The sequence below is a fragment of the Ciconia boyciana genome, chromosome 6, assembly GCF_034638445.1.
Source record: "Ciconia boyciana chromosome 6, ASM3463844v1, whole genome shotgun sequence".
NCBI classification, from domain to species: Eukaryota; Metazoa; Chordata; class Aves; order Ciconiiformes; family Ciconiidae; genus Ciconia; species Ciconia boyciana.
This window is the reverse complement of record NC_132939.1, coordinates 52,317,236-52,335,278: the sequence shown is the minus strand read 5'-3', so window position 1 is coordinate 52,335,278 and position 18,043 is coordinate 52,317,236. Positions and strand designations below refer to the sequence as shown.

At 41.5% G+C, this 18,043-nt stretch overlaps 1 protein-coding gene across 5 annotated transcripts in view; it reads left to right on the top strand.

Annotated features, from left to right (window-relative positions):
- The window catches only part of FOXN3 (forkhead box N3), a 214,338-nt gene that overhangs the window by 173,317 nt on the left and 22,978 nt on the right, over nucleotides 1-18,043 (top strand). For 3 of the 5 annotated variants that reach the window (XM_072866187.1, XM_072866186.1, XM_072866188.1), the window contains exon 5: nucleotides 12,416-12,481. The exons of 1 other annotated variant lie outside the window; for it this stretch is intronic. In XM_072866187.1, coding sequence (XP_072722288.1) covers nucleotides 12,416-12,481 — 66 coding nt within the window. The remainder of the gene's footprint in view (nucleotides 1-12,415; nucleotides 12,482-18,043) is intronic. One more of the 5 variants, XM_072866189.1, reaches the window with a different exon arrangement.

Below are 18,043 nucleotides of genomic sequence, written 5' to 3'. Positions count from 1 at the left end.
AGATTTTTCTACCCCCTGCTGGAGGCAGGAAGAAGAGAAGCAGGGCGGTTCCGAGTGGGCAGGGAAGTCTTCGACAGGCACTGGGGTGCTTAGAAACTCTTCATCTTCTGGCCGTGGAAGAGTCATGGGATGGGTCTGGACGGTGGTGGGTAGTCAGCCCGCTTGACTCTCCCATGAGAGGGCAGGCGATCGTTACAGATCAGCGTGCAGAGAGGCAGGGATGGGGAGGGGGGCAAGATGAATGTCTTCTCTCTTTTTTTTGTTTTGTTGTAATCGATCCGATTACCAAACAGTATTAAGATTTGTTTCCCCAGACAGCCGGTGGTTTGCTCTCACAGACACACAGATCTGATGCACAGATCATGCTAGTAAATTGAGTTTGAACTGGCAGAGTTAGTATGAACCATTTGCTGTACGTACATGAAGCAGAACTCTAAAAGGCCAGAGAGATGCCTGCGTGCTGCACTGACAAGGATTACAGAAACTCGGGGTTAAAATCAATAAACCAGCTCTCACTAGAGTTTGTGGAAATTTTGGAGTACAAAAAGAAACGTGGGGCATTTTTTCTATTTGGGTGTAAACGCAAAATTGACAAGAAGACTTCATACTCACTAAAAGCAAGCCCTCCCTTTCTTCGTGGCAGCTTTTGTCATAGTGCCTGCTTGGCTGGAGTGACGGCTGTTCCTCCCCAGCAGGGACATGGCTGCCTGGGATGGGGAGCTATGCTGGGGAGCTCCAGGGGAAATGAGATCTAGCACCATTTAAAAGGTGGTTTCCTCTCCGGCCTTGCTGTGTGCCCATGAGAATGGCGCAAAAGACACTTGTAATTCTCATTAATGAAAGCACTAATGTTTTTACAAAACTGTCCTGAGCTATAGTTAAGCTGCCCAGCTGTTCCAGTCTGGGGCTGAGCCCTGCAGGATGCTGGTACTCTGATCCTCTTCCACGGGGACTACTCATTCTCTGGCTTGTATACATGTATAAGTGCTTTCCTGGATTACAGCCACAGCTCTCACTACTATCTGGATAAAGCTTCGTTTCATTTTTTTTTTTAACCGTCCACCAACTTCTTTTAGGCACAGCCTGTGCACATGGTCAGTTTGGGTCCCCGTTCACCGCATAAAGAGAATGGGACGAGAGCCCCTTAGCTTACCCACTCTGTTTTGTGAGGTAAATACGCTCTACACCTTTCAGCTGAAAGAGTTTGCAAAGGAATTCTGGTTGTATTCAGCCCATTCCTTACTCCTCCGATAATCTTGCCTGTCAGCTAGCAGCAATGGAGAGTCCAAGGAGTTTTGACAGGATCATTCATAGCAAATCAGAGGTTTGCAGAAGTGGAATCCTGTGTCTCCCCTTCTTTTTTAATTAAAACAAAACAGATAATAGTAAGTAAAAGGTTATTTCAACCGTTTTGGATAGAAAGGAGCTACATGATAGCAGTTTGGCACGTTAGAGGCATCCAAGGGACCTGTAAATGCAACTTAGCTGCAAAGTCTTGCTTTAGTGCTCGCCTTCTAGAGACACGAGTGAATTATTCTCTCACCGCATTTTGGTTCATGGCATTTCATATTTCCTCTGTTTTTCAAATGTTTAAGTAAAAAATTCCAGCGAAGCCAATATTTAACTTACATGTTTGCTACTATATAGCACAGATGGTACTAAATTGTTGCATTAGCAAAGTGTTTACTGGAAGATCTTAGATGCATGTGCAACTGAATTCAAGAAAAATGTAAGCAAAAGCAAGTTTGATAGGTTTTTTTTCAGGTTTACAACATGTCTTCTAAAAAATCTCTTCTATGAAGTATTGAAGTAAGAAACAAAAAAACCCTAATAACTAGGATGTAATGTTTAGTCTAGACAAACTGTGTTGCAGTTGTTTTAAATAAATCCTATTATTATGTATGCTATTTAAGCTAAGTTAAAGCCCTAACCTAAGGCTGACTAATTTCACTCTTGAAGTCTCTTCAGTGCTCAGGCAGCTTATGTTCACTGTGTTGCTTTCAGCAGGAGCTTTCACTAAAAAAGGCCAGTATGGTCTCAGAATATTGATTGTTGTAATTAGAAAGTAATTCTGCTACTCTATTGGTTATCTTGTAGACATCTGCAGTGGGAATGTCAAGATCTTCAAAGGCTATCTTTATTTTCATATGTCTTTATAATAATTCTTCAAAAACGATGTTAGCTCCTGCACTGCCTTACCATTGGCCTACATCTCATCCCTCAGCCCACTTGGGAAGCTCTCCAGCAAAAAAACTCAAAAGGCCCTAAACACAAGATTCCTGCTCTTCTGTTGTTTCCTTTATTTGAAAATTAAGGAACTTTAGAAGGAGTATTGCAGGAAGAGTGGAACCAGTTTTGTCAGATGATGGCAGTGTTGCTGGGGCTGTCTTCCCTCCTCCATTGATTTCCTTCTGAGAAGCAGAAGAGCAGCTTGTTCCAGCCATGTTGAACATCACTGCCTGTGGAGAGTGCTCAGCCGTCATCCACAGACCTGGGCGAGTCTTTGGCGTCTCCATGTACAGGCTGGGGCTGGCTCACAGCAATGCAAAATAGCGATTGTCAAGCGCTCTGATGGAAAACAGGCTTTAGTCTGCTTCTGTTTGGGTAAGTTTGTGTCTAGTGCTGTTGGTCTTTAATGGGGATACACTTGCAAAAGGTTGGCAAGGGAGAAAGAGTTGCCCCAGCAGGGTTTTCCAATGTGTTTAATAATAGGTTTTCAAAACTAGTGATTTGATTTATATGTTTATTGATTGATTCATACTAATGACTGTTAGTTGGTCTTAATCTTAGGAAGAAAGGAAGTAAACGGTACGGACTTTGATTATGTCTGCCTGTCTTGGACATAATTCTACAAACAAAAAGTAATCTGCTCTCTCAGGTGTGACTTTACTCAAGAATTAGCATTAACGCACCTCCATTTATCCACTGTCCCTCATGGGGAAGAAACACCTAATCTAGAACTGGAGGGCAAGCCTTGGCTGGCTATCATGGCTGTGTGGTATGGAGTTGAGCCCCAGCAGACTGCATGCCTGCCTGTCTGTATACCTGCTGGTTGGTCATGCTCATACTGTTTTAACATACTTCTGGTGGCAATTCTATCTGTCCCACCTACTTCCACGCCTTGAAACCCAGGATTTCATAGCATACACCAGAGTGGGAACTGTTGGACTTGCAGCTGATTCTCCCAGCCTTTCCTGGGTTCACGAAGAAGCCCCTGTGCACAGACCTCCCTAAGCTGTGGGCCGCCATCCTTCCCTTCTGGTTCTCCCAGTTCCCCACGTACAAGGCTCTGCCTGCTGGCACCTCTCTGCACCTTACTGCCTGGACCTGCTCTGCTGTCCTGCAGAGAAGAGCAGAAGAGAGAAGGCAAGAGTCTGAACAGAAGTTTATATGCAGGCTTGGGAGTGCAAGGGGAGAGCTGAGACCACTTGCAAGCCAGGTCTCACGTGGCTTGCTCACTGGCTTTCCTTCATAGTGCTGTGGTTCAAGTGCTACTGGAGTAGCCTCTGGCCAGCTCCTCTTCATTATACCAGGAGTCTTGCTTACATGCTTAAGGCTGCTGCCACAGAGCTCAGGCCAGCTGTGTATGACAGCTGTGGGCTTACCTCACCACTCTGCATGGCGTTGACTGTCAGGTATGAGGCTCCAGCTCTGTGCTGCTCTCGTCCAAGTGCAGATAGCCACCAAGCTTCAGGCATCCCACCTGAGTTCAGCAGCTCAGGGCACATTGCACACTGGAAGCTGATAGGCATGGGTCCTGTGTGTCCGTAGCACTGCCCGTAAGCTTTGTGCAGGTCAGCTTTGTCATGAAGTGGTGTGAGGTCTGGTCCTGGAGTGTCAGACATCATCCTGGTGCTTCTGCAGGTTTATGTAAATAAGCCTCTGTACAAATAGGCTTCCACTGGCATAGTTTCTTCATGACTGTGTTTTTGTGCTCTTTCCCTCTGTGTCATAGTTTTGCAGAGGGCTTACCTGCCCTAGAGAAGCACAGTTTGGAAAGCACCTTCTGGAGAGTCCCTTTCCCTGGGTCACGTTGTGAGCAGCAACATTGCATCAATACTTCTGAAAACTCACATTCAACCTTTTTACTTTGTTCCAGCTCCTGTTAGGAGAGTTTTCCAAAATACCATTGCTCTGTTGTCTAAAAATGTTCTGGTTACCAGTCTGTCTTCAGCCAATGTTGCTTTACTGAAGCTGTCTTTAAACTTAATAGTTGTTCTTCTTTGCTTTCCCTCCCTGCATCCCATGGTGACCTCATCGTATTGATAGAGTCTTACTTCTTTTCTGCCTTTGTTTTGCTTAACTGAGCAAGCCAAGCTCTCTGTTTTCTCTCCTAAAGTAGGTTTCCGTGTCAGTTCAGTTGTCCAGCTTGTTTTTTTAGTTTTTTTGTTCTTTTTTTCAAAGAATGAGTCTTTCCTACTTTTCTCAGGATACAAGTTGGAGCAAGCTCATTGCGCAGTGACTTGGAGGAGCTGCAGCCTCCCCCAGGCTGAGGTCTAGGGTTCCTCAGCTCAGTTTGTTTCCCAGAGGTTTCAGAGGAACCATTTAGTTCATCAAAACTTGCTCTTTGGAAATCATAGATCTTAAACAAAATTAGGCTTGCTGTTATCCTTCCCACTTAATCTAAACTGAATCATTTCATGGTCCCCTGTTTCAAAGTCATTCTCATTACTTAAGATAAAGAGCAGAAAAGAATCTATTCTTGTTCATTCAGCAACGTGGATAAATAAACTTGTCAGCTGTCACATCCAGGAATAACTGGCCTTGCCATGGTTAATAGCATTTGTTCTCCAATCTGTACTATGAAGTTGGTCTCCTGTGTTGACATAATTCTCATTTCTTTAATGATGCAGAGCTCTATCCAGACCCGTATCTGGTGCAAGAAGTCAAGAGCAGACCCAGTGTCTCTCTCTTAGAAGTCTTCTTTGACTGTCTTTCCACAGCATTTCCAAACAAACTCTATTTTCTTCTCCTTTCTTTATTTCCCAAGTCTGCTGTTTTGTTGTTGCATGACAGTATCCTTCCATATAAACCCCATATTTCTTTTCCTTGAAAAGCACAGACCTTTTGACACCTGTTTCAATAATAATTGCTGTTCTACCCTGTTTGTGAATTTTCCTGTAATAACACTAGTGCCTTGAGTTCCTCTTTTATTATGTCAGTCTGCCCACGTTATTAGCACACAGATATTTTAGCTGTTGGGTCTTTTGTTCACCTTTTCTGCTCTTGTTTTTGGTTTTAGACTGCATTTGGCTCCCTACTTAGACTATATACAGTCCTTTCACTGGCAATGTCACATGCCTGACCCCTTTTCTCATCATTAGTAGCATTTTTTTCCTTCAAATCCCTGAAATACCTTTCTTACTGTTGTTTTCATGTTTATCTGACATTTTCCCCTTTGCTTTCTGGATTCTGAAACCGGTGTGGAATTTATGTTTGCCTTCCCCTGCCATGTTCATGCTGTGGGTTGTGCTGTGGTGGTTCCAGTAGTTGGGATGTTTGGGTGAAGCCCTCCTGAAGACTCATCTTGCAGTGAAAGTACCCAAAAGTCACCTTTTCCTGCAGAACCAGTGGCTGAGAGAGGGGGGACTGTAAGCATTTCCCCAAGGGTCACTCGGGCTATGCGAGATGCATCGGTTCTTTTCCAGTCAGCGTGTCTTGTGCTTGCTGGACTGAAAGACATACTCGGTTCTCAAGATCAAGTGGACACAAATGCATTTTGAAATAGCATGAGAGAGAAATGAGTGCTTACAACAAACACTTGTATGGGACAGTAAGGTATGCTTTATTTGGTCTTAAATGGCCAGAGTTTTGTAGAGGGCTTCCTCCTGTCAGCCGTCCTCCCACTCTGCTGGAAGAAAAACCTATTGTTAGCAGCAGGGTCATTATGAAGGCTTGAGCTTGAGCAATGATGACCTTGATGTCTCAGTTAGAGATAACACACATCTGCCTAACTGGGGACAAAGAGCACGTGTGTTTGTGTGTATGTGTATCCTTTGGTCAAAAAAAATATGTGTACAACCTGTTAAGGCTGCAAGGAGTTACAGCCCTCATAATCCCGTCTTCCACTGTAGAAGCTGAGGCTGCAGCAATCAGTTAAGAAGATGGTTGAAATTCCTGATCACAAATTAGGTAAGTACATGATGGAACAGGAAATTGTTTCTCTCTTCTTCTGTGCTGGGCTTGCTGGCTAGTGCTTTCTCCAGCTGATGTTTTCGTTCAGTACTATAAGCTGCACAGGCTGGATGGAGTCAAAAAAGACTTTACTGTTGCCTTTGTGATGGGTAAATTTTACTTTCACACCCTTCAGCACTGAAAATTAAGCTTCCCAGTAATGTACTCTAAAAGGAAAGAATATTATAAACATAAAGGAACAAAACAAAAGCAAAAATCTCTGCCCTGTTTTTAAGCAGAGAATGTATTATAATATGCCATTTTTATGTATAAGGTGTCTATCTCATCTCTATTTAGTCAGCTGTCTCTTAAAAGACTTTTATATTGCACTGGTAAAACATATTTCAGTGTTGTGAGTCTTTCTTTTAACAGTTAATTGATCTTAATCTTTACTACTGAGATGAAAAGTTAGGGTGATATGTTTTGGTTTCATACAGCTTTCCAAATGATATATGAACCTCTTTGCGTTTGGGCATGTGTAAGACCTTCTGTAACTCTTTCTCCTACCTTTCTTTTTATTAAAGCTAATATTTTTAGCAAGAATATATGTTGTAACTGTTTGTTTATACAGTTTTTCAGCTGATAAAATGGTGTTGTTAGAGAATGGAAATTGTGTGTGTAGCTTCATGATGGTACAAATTTAACAAAATAGAGGAGCAGGAAGAAGGTTTCTGTCACAAATGTTCTGTATTTGAAAATTAGACGTCTCAGAATAATTTGTGCTGTAGCTTACTTGGCAGTGCCGGAAATGAACTTAAAAAACAGGGAAAATGACTGGTTTGTTTAGACCCATACCTTTCTTCTTCTGTGTCTCATACTAGATCCTTTCAAAGGAGTGGGATAACCACTGTGACTACCAGACTAGTTTTGTATTGCTAGTGAAATTGCTTCCTCCTGGCCTCTGTTATATAGCTTCCAGAATTCTCATTCTTGGTCTTTTGTGCACTGTTGTTGAGGTATGAATGTAATTTCTTGTTTCTTCCCCCAAGATCTTGGTTCTGAATCCTATTGGTTTACCATACACTTCCACAAGTATTCTGTTTATTTTAAGAGCTCTACTCAACCTTATTTAAATATTTCAGAAGTGGACTCAGTGGCATCCTACACCAAGGAGTTTGACAGAGTTACAGTACTTACAGTTCTCTTCAGGTATTTCTTTCTATCTTGCACATTGCAGTTTTATTTTAACAGCTATGTTCTTATTCTGTCATCAGGCAAAATAAATTAAAAATAGGAAAGAAGAAAAAAAAAAAACAACAAACAACCAAACAGAGAAAAAAAGCCTTCACTCTGTTAATTATTCTCTATGTCTTTGACCTAACCTGACTCATACCAAGGTTAACCATCATGATGTGGGAAGGGAAAAGGCACATCTATTAACAGACAAGTTAAATAGGGGCAAGCTGCTATTTGCTCTGTTGCAGTTTAATAAGCCCGAAGGTAAAAGGTGGAAGACAGAGTGTTGCTTTTGCAACATTTTCCTGCTGTTGAAAATTGAAAACATCTCAAAGAATCAGTTCACAAAAAACGTGTAGGAATGGGCTGTGCTAGGAATTGAAGCAGGGAGTAAAAAGACTGATCTTGTAGAAAAGGAATAAACTGGACTTTTATCTTCTGAGTACAGGGGCAGTAAGTCTTATGCATTCTAGCTAGAGTAGAGCACTTGAATGGAAAAAGGCAGTGGAGGATGCTGAGGCAGAAGTAGAAGGGGCCAAAAGCTAGCATGCTGAATGGTGAAGTGAAATTCTTTACAAAAATAGTTCTATTTTAGATGTAGTAACTTTAAATTAAAAGAAGATCTTATAAATTCCTTTCTGATGAGATAACATGGCAATGGTTGTAGTGTACAGATGGTGCAGTTTATTTACTAACTGTATTTTTTACGTCAGTTGGCAGTAACATTTTAGTAGTACCTAAATATGCATCTTAAGTGCCTCTCTCTAGGCATCTGTGCTGGAAAATTCAGGCCATGGTTGCTGTGAACTGCTTCAGCTGCTATTTTCTTTAAAACCTTACAGTATGGCTGTAAAAATAAATACCCTCTAGCAAAATCAAGAGGGACTGTGTTACCCTAATTTTTATTACGATTTAGTTGGAAGGGGATGGGTTTGAAGCATTCTGTGAAATCAGATCAAAGTTTGAAATAAAAATATCAGAATAATATGAATTACTATAAAACACTTCCTCTCTCTATGAAATGAGCTCGGATCAGAGATCACAAACATAATAAAAGGACAGCTGTCACATCCGGCTTTCTCAGGTACCCTGTTTGTTTTTAATTATTTTTTGTCAATTCTAGAATAAACAGTCTATTACCTGAGGGTTACCCTCTGCATCGCTGGATGTTTGTATGTAATCTCATGCCAAAATATTTCATGCCTACTATTTCGCCACTTCACATGTCCGTGCAGGACAGATTCTGATCTATGCAGAATGTGCAGGGTGAAGTTTGGCTCAAAGCACGTCTTGACAATATGCACTACATCGTAATTCCAGAGTGATAAATTGTAGGTTCGTTCCTCAGTGAAAGAACTAGATGCAGTTTACCGATTTGGTGTTCACTTTTGAACACTTTGCTGAATAGGGGCTTGAATCTAAAATGCAGCCAACAGCATTGAGCCATGAGGTTTGTGACTTATCCTTCGTTGGTAGCATCTTCATCAAAAGAAGTCTTGTCTTTGAAAGCAATGCTGGCAAAAATAACAGTAGGCTCCCACTGCAAGGGGAGGTACTGCAGCTGTGGTGGAGTTCCTGCCCCTTGTTGGCTTTGAACTGCATTGGGATGTATGCTTTCATGCTTCTGAATTTGTGTAAGTGCTTAAGGTTTCTTCCAGGTCCTTTCTGATACCCTGTGAAGGACACTTGGTGGATGAGGGACCAAGCACTGAAACTTCAGATTGTAGCGTGAAGCACTGAGTGCATAGACAGGAGCTGTCTGTTAAGGGAGAGCTGTGGCTGCTGGCAATTTTTGTCACTATTTTTTTGTCGCTCTCTGATGTTGCCTGTTTGAGACTTTGACGTACTCTTCCTTTTTCGTACAACACCCACAGTCCTCCTTCTTCTTTGTTGTTCCTTACTTTCCTCTTTCACTGGGAAAGCTGGGCACCTTCTACTTTCCACTAGCAAAAAATGAACATACAGTTTGTGTATGCAGTCAATTCACCACTTACTTTAATTAGCAGAAAAAAACCCAGAATGTATTAATTTAAATACTTAATTTTCTAAATTCTGAAACTTTGTATGTAAGTTATTTTTAACCTGGTTTCCTAGGGAAAGCTGTGCCTGCAATCATTTTTCACTAACCACCCACTGTTAATAACTTCAGGAGCCTTTATGTTGATCACAGGCTTTGGGTAGGGCAGAGATCTCAAGTTATGAAATCCACAGATTCACAAACGCAGACGGGCAGGTAGAAGGGAGAGCATCCAGTTACCAGGCTGGTCGGGCTGCCATGCGAGGTCAGCCCTTACTGCTAGAAATGAGAGGATCTGCATGGAAGAGGCTTCAGGAAGACACCAGCTGTGCGGAAGGGGCCGTCAGCGTGGGGCACTGGTGGGTACCAGGAGTCTAAGCAGGAAATGCCAGTCCAAGGAAAGGCGCCCTTCATTCATCTGCCTTCAGTGCTGTTCCTCACGACTACTTCTTGGCTCTTCTACTTGACGTCCTTCTCAGGAGAACACTTCCCAATGGCGAGCATAAATGCCGCACAAGAATGAACTGGCCTTTCAGTTTGCCCTCGGACGTTGCTTGTGCGCCTCTTTGTGCGGTCTCTGACTGCTGGCCCTCGGCCCTTGACTTCCTTGTGCAGCCAGACCCTCCTTTTTTTTTTCCTCTCTGCAGAAGAACGACCCAAAGCGCATTGTCCTGGATCCTACTGACACCACCCTGGGTGCATGTCGCCAAGCCCTCTTACCTCTACCAAGGCATTATGGAATAGCTGTCTGTTTTCTTCAAGAATATACCAATAGAAACAGAGCTAGACACCATAGCAGGTGTGGATGTGCTTGACTCATGGTTCTGCTTTGGAAAACAGCTGCTGTGGATGCAGTCGTGTGTTGTAAACAGCTCGTGTTAGTGTCGTGAAGTCATTACAGAAACATGGTGGTACCATTAGTGGTCCAAAGGCTAAGAATGCACCTTTCAAGATAAACTGGTTGCATCAATTTTCTCTCAAAGCACAGAGTTTGTTACACAGACAAAACCCGAAGTCAGCAGGAAGTGTTTTTTCTGGTTGTGTCCTTTTCTTCTTTCAACAGCAAAATTAGCATTATGCTACAATGGTACTCAGTGGTGGGACCTTATTTAAAGTAAAACAAGAAAACAAAATTTAGGAACAGCTAATAAATGCTGAAGTTGGCTGTATGAATTATGATACAGTGAATTCAACTTCTAACAATCTCCTGATTTTATGGTATGAAAGAGATGGAAGAATTCTGGTTTGGTTTGGCTTTTTTTCTCAGGGTTCTTTGCTTTTTGTCTTGCCTTTTTAATGTTAGGTAGATTATTCCTCTTCAGTTTGGCTAAAGGGAAACTCGTGCTGTGTGGGCTGTGTGCTTTGTGGACCCAGTCCTGCACCATGGCACGCGTTCGGGGGTGAGGCTGTTTGGAAATGGCACTTTCAGCATAGATGCTCGCAGCAGGAATATTGCTTTTGATGTATCTTCAGACTTGAAGATGAACATAAGTTGGTAAAGCTGCTTTTCTGAGGAGTCTGCTGGTGACTTTTGGAAAAGGCTGTGCTGACCTGTCCAGGAGACAGACAGGCACCTGCTTTCTAGTACGTGGGCACCTTCTATACTAATCTAGTCTGCTGCTGCTTCAACTTTAGTTTTACACCTGCTACACTGTTGCTCTGTTTACTGTTTCAGCAATTAAATAATAGAGTAGCCATTAGGATTGTGTTTCCAGCTACTCACAGAAAAATAGTACATACTTAAACTAATGAAAAAATCCTTTTTTTTTCCTGAATTGGTCAAGTGAATTTCTGTTTTGCTTAAGCAGATAGTGAAATCCTCTCACAATGTCATTTGTATTGTTAATAAATGGCAGGACTTTATACCACATCACATTACTCTACTGGAAATAAATTTGAAATGTATAAAGGAACAATATACATATATTTTTAACAGTGAAAAGTAATTTTCTGACATAATAGCCAAAATAAAGTGCCATGAAGCTATTAGCAGTAAATTGAATTTTTTGGTATGTAATTTAGTATAAATACTGACAAGCTGGAAAAAAAAACCCCAAACAACAAATGCATACTCATTAGTCATTCAGTTTAGCAGCACAGAGGCAGCAGTCGGCCAGGGTGTGCGTTTTTATGTCTGCTTCAATTGCACACTTCATTTATTTGGACATGGCATAGGCGGCTTTCTCTGTCGCACGGCATCACTGCGCGATTAGCCAGTTGCGCCCCAGGGCAGCTGGGACGCTTTGCTGGGGCAGATGTTCTTTTCAGCTTATTCAGTGGCCGTTCTGGGGTTGTTTACTGTTGTCATAGCTACCTGCATTGCCATAGCAGCCGAGCTGCTGTGTGTGAAGCAAGTGAATATAGTTATAAACGGATCATATTTTGTTCTGTCTCTATAACTTACCATCTGTCAACTGACTGTTCGTGGTGGATTCAGAAACCAATTTAAGAATAACAGCAGCCAGCCGAAGATTTTTGCTTATATTAAAGTGACAATGGATGAGGATGCAAATAAGTTGGTGCTTCAATGAAACGCTAGGTTTTCCCCCCCCCCCCCTTAATTGTAGCAGTTTGGCTTCCAACACTTTCTCAAACATCGCCGAAATCCTTATCAACAAATCGAAATGACCGAGTGTCATCTTCTATACTTGCTCAGGTGTAGGTGTTCCTTACGCTTTTCCCCTCTACTGTCGGCCCTTCCCTGTGTGTTGCTTCCAGATTGTGATGTTGCACCTGCTTTCACAGATCCTTTGTAATAAAATCTAAATACTCTCCACAGAAATCAATAGCGAATTCATGAGGCTAACGGCAAAGGTGTCATGCACACGCAAGTATGGTTTGGTGACATTCATCACTGCGCTCTACTTAATAGTAGCAATGGGATCACATGCAAGTTTGGGGGTAAATTCAATGTGTGATCAACGAGCCCTCTGAATAATGAACTCATAGCTTTTCACTGCAGAGATTTGGTTGAACCTATAGTTTAGCAACGGGGGCAAGAAGATTAGCCCAGTTGTAAATAATGTATTTATTGGTTGATTTTTCCAGATCCTGACATTGATGCTGCCACTGCCATGATGCTTTTGAATACTCCCCCTGAGATACAAGCAGGTTGTGAGTAGATATTTCTATAGCATATAGCAACATAGACGTGTAAAGTTAATATTCTCTTTTATAAGTATACAGCGTACCAGATAAAAAGAAGGATTTAATGAAGAAATACAACTTCCCTTGTAGACCCTTACACTTCCTTGACCCTTACATGAGTATAATTTTGTGGTTCATACTACATTCTTTGTTACATGAATAATAGTAATCCATGATCTCTAATGTAAAAGAGAGGTTATTGTTATTCATGACATACACATAATTGAGCAACATACTATTATCCGTACTGATAGAAAGACCTGGGGCAACAGCCAGGAGAAAGGCAGAGAGAGAAAGAGAGCAAGAGAGCGAAGGGTACATACATGGCATATGGTTTTGTTTTCATTTTGTTTTGATTTGACTCCCATCGTGTGAGTTACCACAGCCATCTGGATACTTTCCATTCACTTGGGCACTGTTTCAACTCCTTCCTTGCACACATCCTGCCCATTTTGCTTTTTTGCTCTGTCTGATGCAAGGCAGTAGGCAGGCTCCGGGGAGCAAGGAAGGGTCTCATTTCCTGCCAATACTGTCCTCCTTGTTCTGTGACCAGACCCGAGGTTTTGATGCTGTATATTAACAGAGCGCTGAAGAGGCCTTGGCCCCCACTGTACTGGGCTGTGCAAATAGGGCAGGAATCATCCTGCCCCACAGAGCTTGCAGTGAAGGTATTAGAGGAATCCGTAGAGGAATACAGCTGCACAAAAGCAGGGAGTACAAGAAAACTAACATATCGCTGGTCAGCAAGCACGGTAGTAATGCCAAGTGACAGGCAGCTCTAAAAAATAAAGGCAGAAGTTAAAATAGAAGCCATTATCAAGCCTGTCTAGCATCACCACTATTGTTCTAGCTCACACAACCAAATCCAAATTCCAGGGGGAGCCTTGATTCACACTTTGATACTCTGCCTCGGGAAGAGAATCAATTACCATCAAAGCATTTCCTGTGCAGCCGAGGAAAGCTATTGTCAGCCTGCTTTGTGACCCTGCCAGAGAAATGCCTCTTGAGAAGCTCCTCTCTGGGGAGAGCATGATGTACCAAGAAACTGTCCATTCTGGAAAGAGAGAAGAGTGGTCCTTGTCCTCCTTTCCTAAACAGCCTTCAGGGGCTGCACGCGGTAAAAGGTGAGCAATCCCAGCTAGGTGTAGGTAGGAAAAAGGAAATATTTTATCGGGGAGAGGAGGTTATCTTTGGGCTTAGTGGGGAGAATAAAATGAGAGATCTTCAAAGGATCAGAAATTTAAAGAAGCCAGGTTTGTGGGGCATAGAAAAGGGGAAAAGAAGTTGGGGTAGAATGAGAGTGCAGGGGTAAAAGGCTATGTGAGAGAGGGAAGAAGAAATAAAGCAGTATGTGCACAGAAAAGGATGGAGAAAACGCAGAATAATCTGAACTCCTGGAGGAACTGGAGAGCAGAAGATTGCAGACAAGAAAGGGAGTAGATCCATAGTAAGCTTCATGTACTAAACACACTGCAGATTTTTATCATATGTGCATGTTTGCCAGCATTGCAGGTGTTTGCGTGGAAGTGATTTGGAGACTTGGGCACTGTCATTTCACAGGGATCATAGCTTGCAGGTTGGCAAATGGCTTATTGCTATTTTAGTTTGTAGAGGTCGCTCTGCAGAAGGAAATCCTAGCCTTCTACAAGTTTGGCATATCTCTCTCCCCATGTCACCTTCCCAGTGGGCTGTTGTGTCAGGGCATTGAAAGCAAGAGGGAGATGAAAACAGAAAGATGGCTCCCTCATTGACATTGCTCCCTCCTTAATGTCTGCAAGTAACGAGGCCTTCCTCTGTGCCTTCAAACTGAAATGCAGGGTCTGCTCAGAAGTTTATGAATCCTTCCAAATGTTGGGTACAATTGGCTGGTGCCAGGAGCAGAGGGCAGAGACTTCTGCCAGGGCGGTAGTTTTTATTGTAACCTCAGAAGTCCTCTAAATTACAAAGGAGAAATATTTTTGTGTACGTGTGAATGGATACCTAAGGAAGTAAATCAGCCTGTCCTATGAATTGCAGTTGGGTCTCACTTACCTACCATGTTAGGAAAATCTTGGGCAACTTAAAGCAAATTAATTACTACTGCATGCTAAGAAACAATTGCATGAGAAATCACATTTAAAATTAGTTTTCACATAAAAGGCAATTGGGCTATAAAAATTTCATTGCAATGCTGAGCATCATCTAGAAGCTCACAGTTCATTCTCCACTCTGTCAGTGACTACAGTGGTCTGTAAATCAAGCTGTGACTGATCAGGGCAGTAAGCATGCTGGTACTGTTTGATCCCTTGAAGATTTAGAGTTCTGTTTGTCGTATCAGACTGTGGTGTCAAGCATGTGCTCAAGCCATCAGGGCTGCAAAATGCCCCATCTTCTGAAGACAAGCTTGCCTGGAAGTGATCTGAAGAGGGAGAGACATAGTTTACAGTTTGGCCAAAGGTATTAATACCTGACTGAAAACACCCGTTTGGTCTGAGAGTCTGACTCTGAGTGTCCCAGTTACTTCCACAACAAAAAGACAGTCAGATGGAGGCAGAACCCGAGTGTCATTTCATGGTATAACAGCTTGACAAGTCAGAAAGTTTAAAACTCTGGTCCATTAAGGCCTTTGCCTGTCCTACAGACATTTAACCATCGTTGTGAAATGTGGATACCTCTAAAGCAGATTGTGACAGAGTCTGGATTCATGTTTGGGTGGACAGTTACATGTGTTGGCTCTTGACTTTGAAGGCATCTTCTTGGATTAAAAGCTACCTTTGCAGCAGGATAAAAATCCGTGCTTGTCTAGGCAATGTGGATGCTGAAAGCATCTTTAGGAAGAAGTTAGCTACAGCCATCATTCAAAGTCTTATTAAAATTTAGTCTTTTAATATAGTCTGTCAGAAAGGAATCCCATCTCAGTGGCATTAGAAAATCCGGAGTAAACTAGTCCTGCTTTGTAACAGATTGATTAATTAGCTTTACGGTTTTAAATGACCGTTTAGAATTCCATACCCATGTGTGAAACACTGCTAACAACCACACATGAATTTTAAAATCAGCTTTTGCTTTTATATGAAATCTTGAAATGGTGTCTGAGCTGGCACAAACATTGCTTACCATTTACCCCTATCACACGGTGCTTTAGTTTTCATGCAAAAAAGAAGGCAGACTAAAAGAGTAAAACATCATTATTAGGATTATTTTGTGTTTGAGGGCGTTTTACTTTATAGACTCGTGAAATTGATTGTTCACATTGTCACTAAAGGTTGGAAATAACGCAATTATAGTTGGGGTGTTGACATCAGAAATCAATTCCTAAAATATTAACACTTTGCAGTATTTTCACAGACCAAATATTTCTAGATTGTAACTAAAGGCAGAAGTTCAAAGTAGCCAGCTCTGTGCAAGACTCTACTGAAACATAAATCCAGCTGGCACCAAGAATAAAGCATGAAAGATACTGTGAAAGATACATGCTAAGAAAGGGCATGTAGGAACATAGTTTTAATACTTTTTTTGCTTCAGTTTATGGAAGTCCTTGTATTTCATCAAGTTTTGTATGGTTTGATTATGTTTAAAAAGAAACAGCAACTGAAACACCTGCTTTCTTCAGTAGCAGCTATCACAAGTTACGAATGCTTTGGATTTTATTAGTAGCCAGTACATGAATATTAATTCCAAAATACGTGACTTGCATTGAAAACTGTATTTTGACTTGCAGGGGCCTGGGTACTGGCTGCGCTGTCTTGGGCAAGTTGGGTCAAATTTCTGGGCCTGTTTTCCCTGATGGGAATCTAGTTCCCAGAGAGGACAGAGGAAAAGGAGATGGTGAACAAATGGTAAAGCTCAATGTAGAAGTCATGGCTACTAACTCAGTGAAGTGCGTGGGTTAGTTTTGTACAATTATTATGATTTTCAAGACTTCAATTCTTACCAATGATTTGAAAGTGAATGTTACCAGCTGTCACTCCAGTGTAGCATTCCTGACTCTTAGGAGTGTATTGTCCTGGGCATGTCATTTAGTCTTGCCAAACCATTGTGTTTTGCCATGAATAAAATGGAGATTGGTTTTGGTGGTTTTGCAGTGGGTTGGGACTTCCTGAGATTCAAGTCACTGTAAGCATTTTAAGTAGCAATACCTTCCTAATTGGTGAGGTCATTCTGAACTTGGAACCAGTTGCTGTGAGGGAAGGACCAGTAAGAAGGGAGTGTGTGTAGTGTATCGCTGCTGCTGCTAGTGAAACAACGCTGCGGTCAAAGTGATTATACTGGAAATCTTGATTTAATTCAAGAAGCTCCTGACTCAGCAATTTATACATAGCTTCAAATTCATGAGTAGTCCTTTGCCCGTTGCTATATAATTTGGGAATTGCACACAAATGTAAGTACATTGCTCAAGCTGAAGTTTAATACTGCAAACAGCTATAAACAGTGCTTGCAGACAGGGTCTGGGTAGAAACCGGGAAACTGAGAGTCCTCAGCTCTGAACATCCGTCTTCTGTTTTTGATACTGCTCACCCAGGTTAGCTGGAAAGTGGTGGCCTTCAGGAGACTTTGCAACACTGGTTTTGTGGGTGGTTCCTTACAGGAGACTGAAGCGCTGTGATAAAGATGTTTGGGAAGATAGGAGCATGGAGTTTTGCTGGGTGGTTCTTAAAAAGCAGGCTTTCCAAGGGTGAGATCAATGTCTCTCTGGTTTGGAAATCTTTATTAGTCTTTGTCTCAAAGCATATAAAACTCAGAATAGTTACATATATTTCAAATTTGATGGGAGGAGAGTAATTCCCTAAAGAGATCTACTAATACTGTACCTCTATACTTCTAAAATAGTACCCTGATGAAATTTGCTTTTTAAGCTAATGCAGGTGGCTTGTATATGTGGAAAATACATTTACAAGAATCAAGACCAAAAAAAAGATATAAAATTGCCTTAATAACAGACAGAAATCCTCCAAATAGGATCAAATAGAACATGCTGTTTTCTTGGGACATTTTTATTGTATATGAAACTTGATAACTGTAATGTTCTGTTTGTACTGCTTGTGGACAAGTCACTTAATATAACTTATTAGACAGCTTCCAGTCTAACTTTTTATATCAGAAAATTATAAATCATTGACTGTAAAATGTTTCATAAAGCTATTTTTGCTGACAGTTCTGTATCAAAGTGAAAATTTGAAAAAGGCATTTTCATAGGGTTGAAAGTTTCCATTCCAGTTGCTGGGATTTTTTGGGGAATGGCATCCTCAACCTATTAAAGAGGACTTTTTCTTTTTTTTTTACTTCAATGTTTCAGTATTAAGTCATTAAAGTGAGGAAATAGAATTGGAAAGAAAACTTACTTTCATGAAATACTTTCTACTTCTTTCTCCCTACTCCTCATATTTTGATTTAGCAGCATGGTTTAGTTTGTTGTGGAGTAGTTCCAGCATCACCAAAATGAAGAATTGCTAGCTGTGGTTTTCTACTTACACAAAAAATAACTCAGAAGATTGAATTATTTTTATTAAATGTCCTTAAACAAGGTATGAGTGTGATCAGATTATCAGC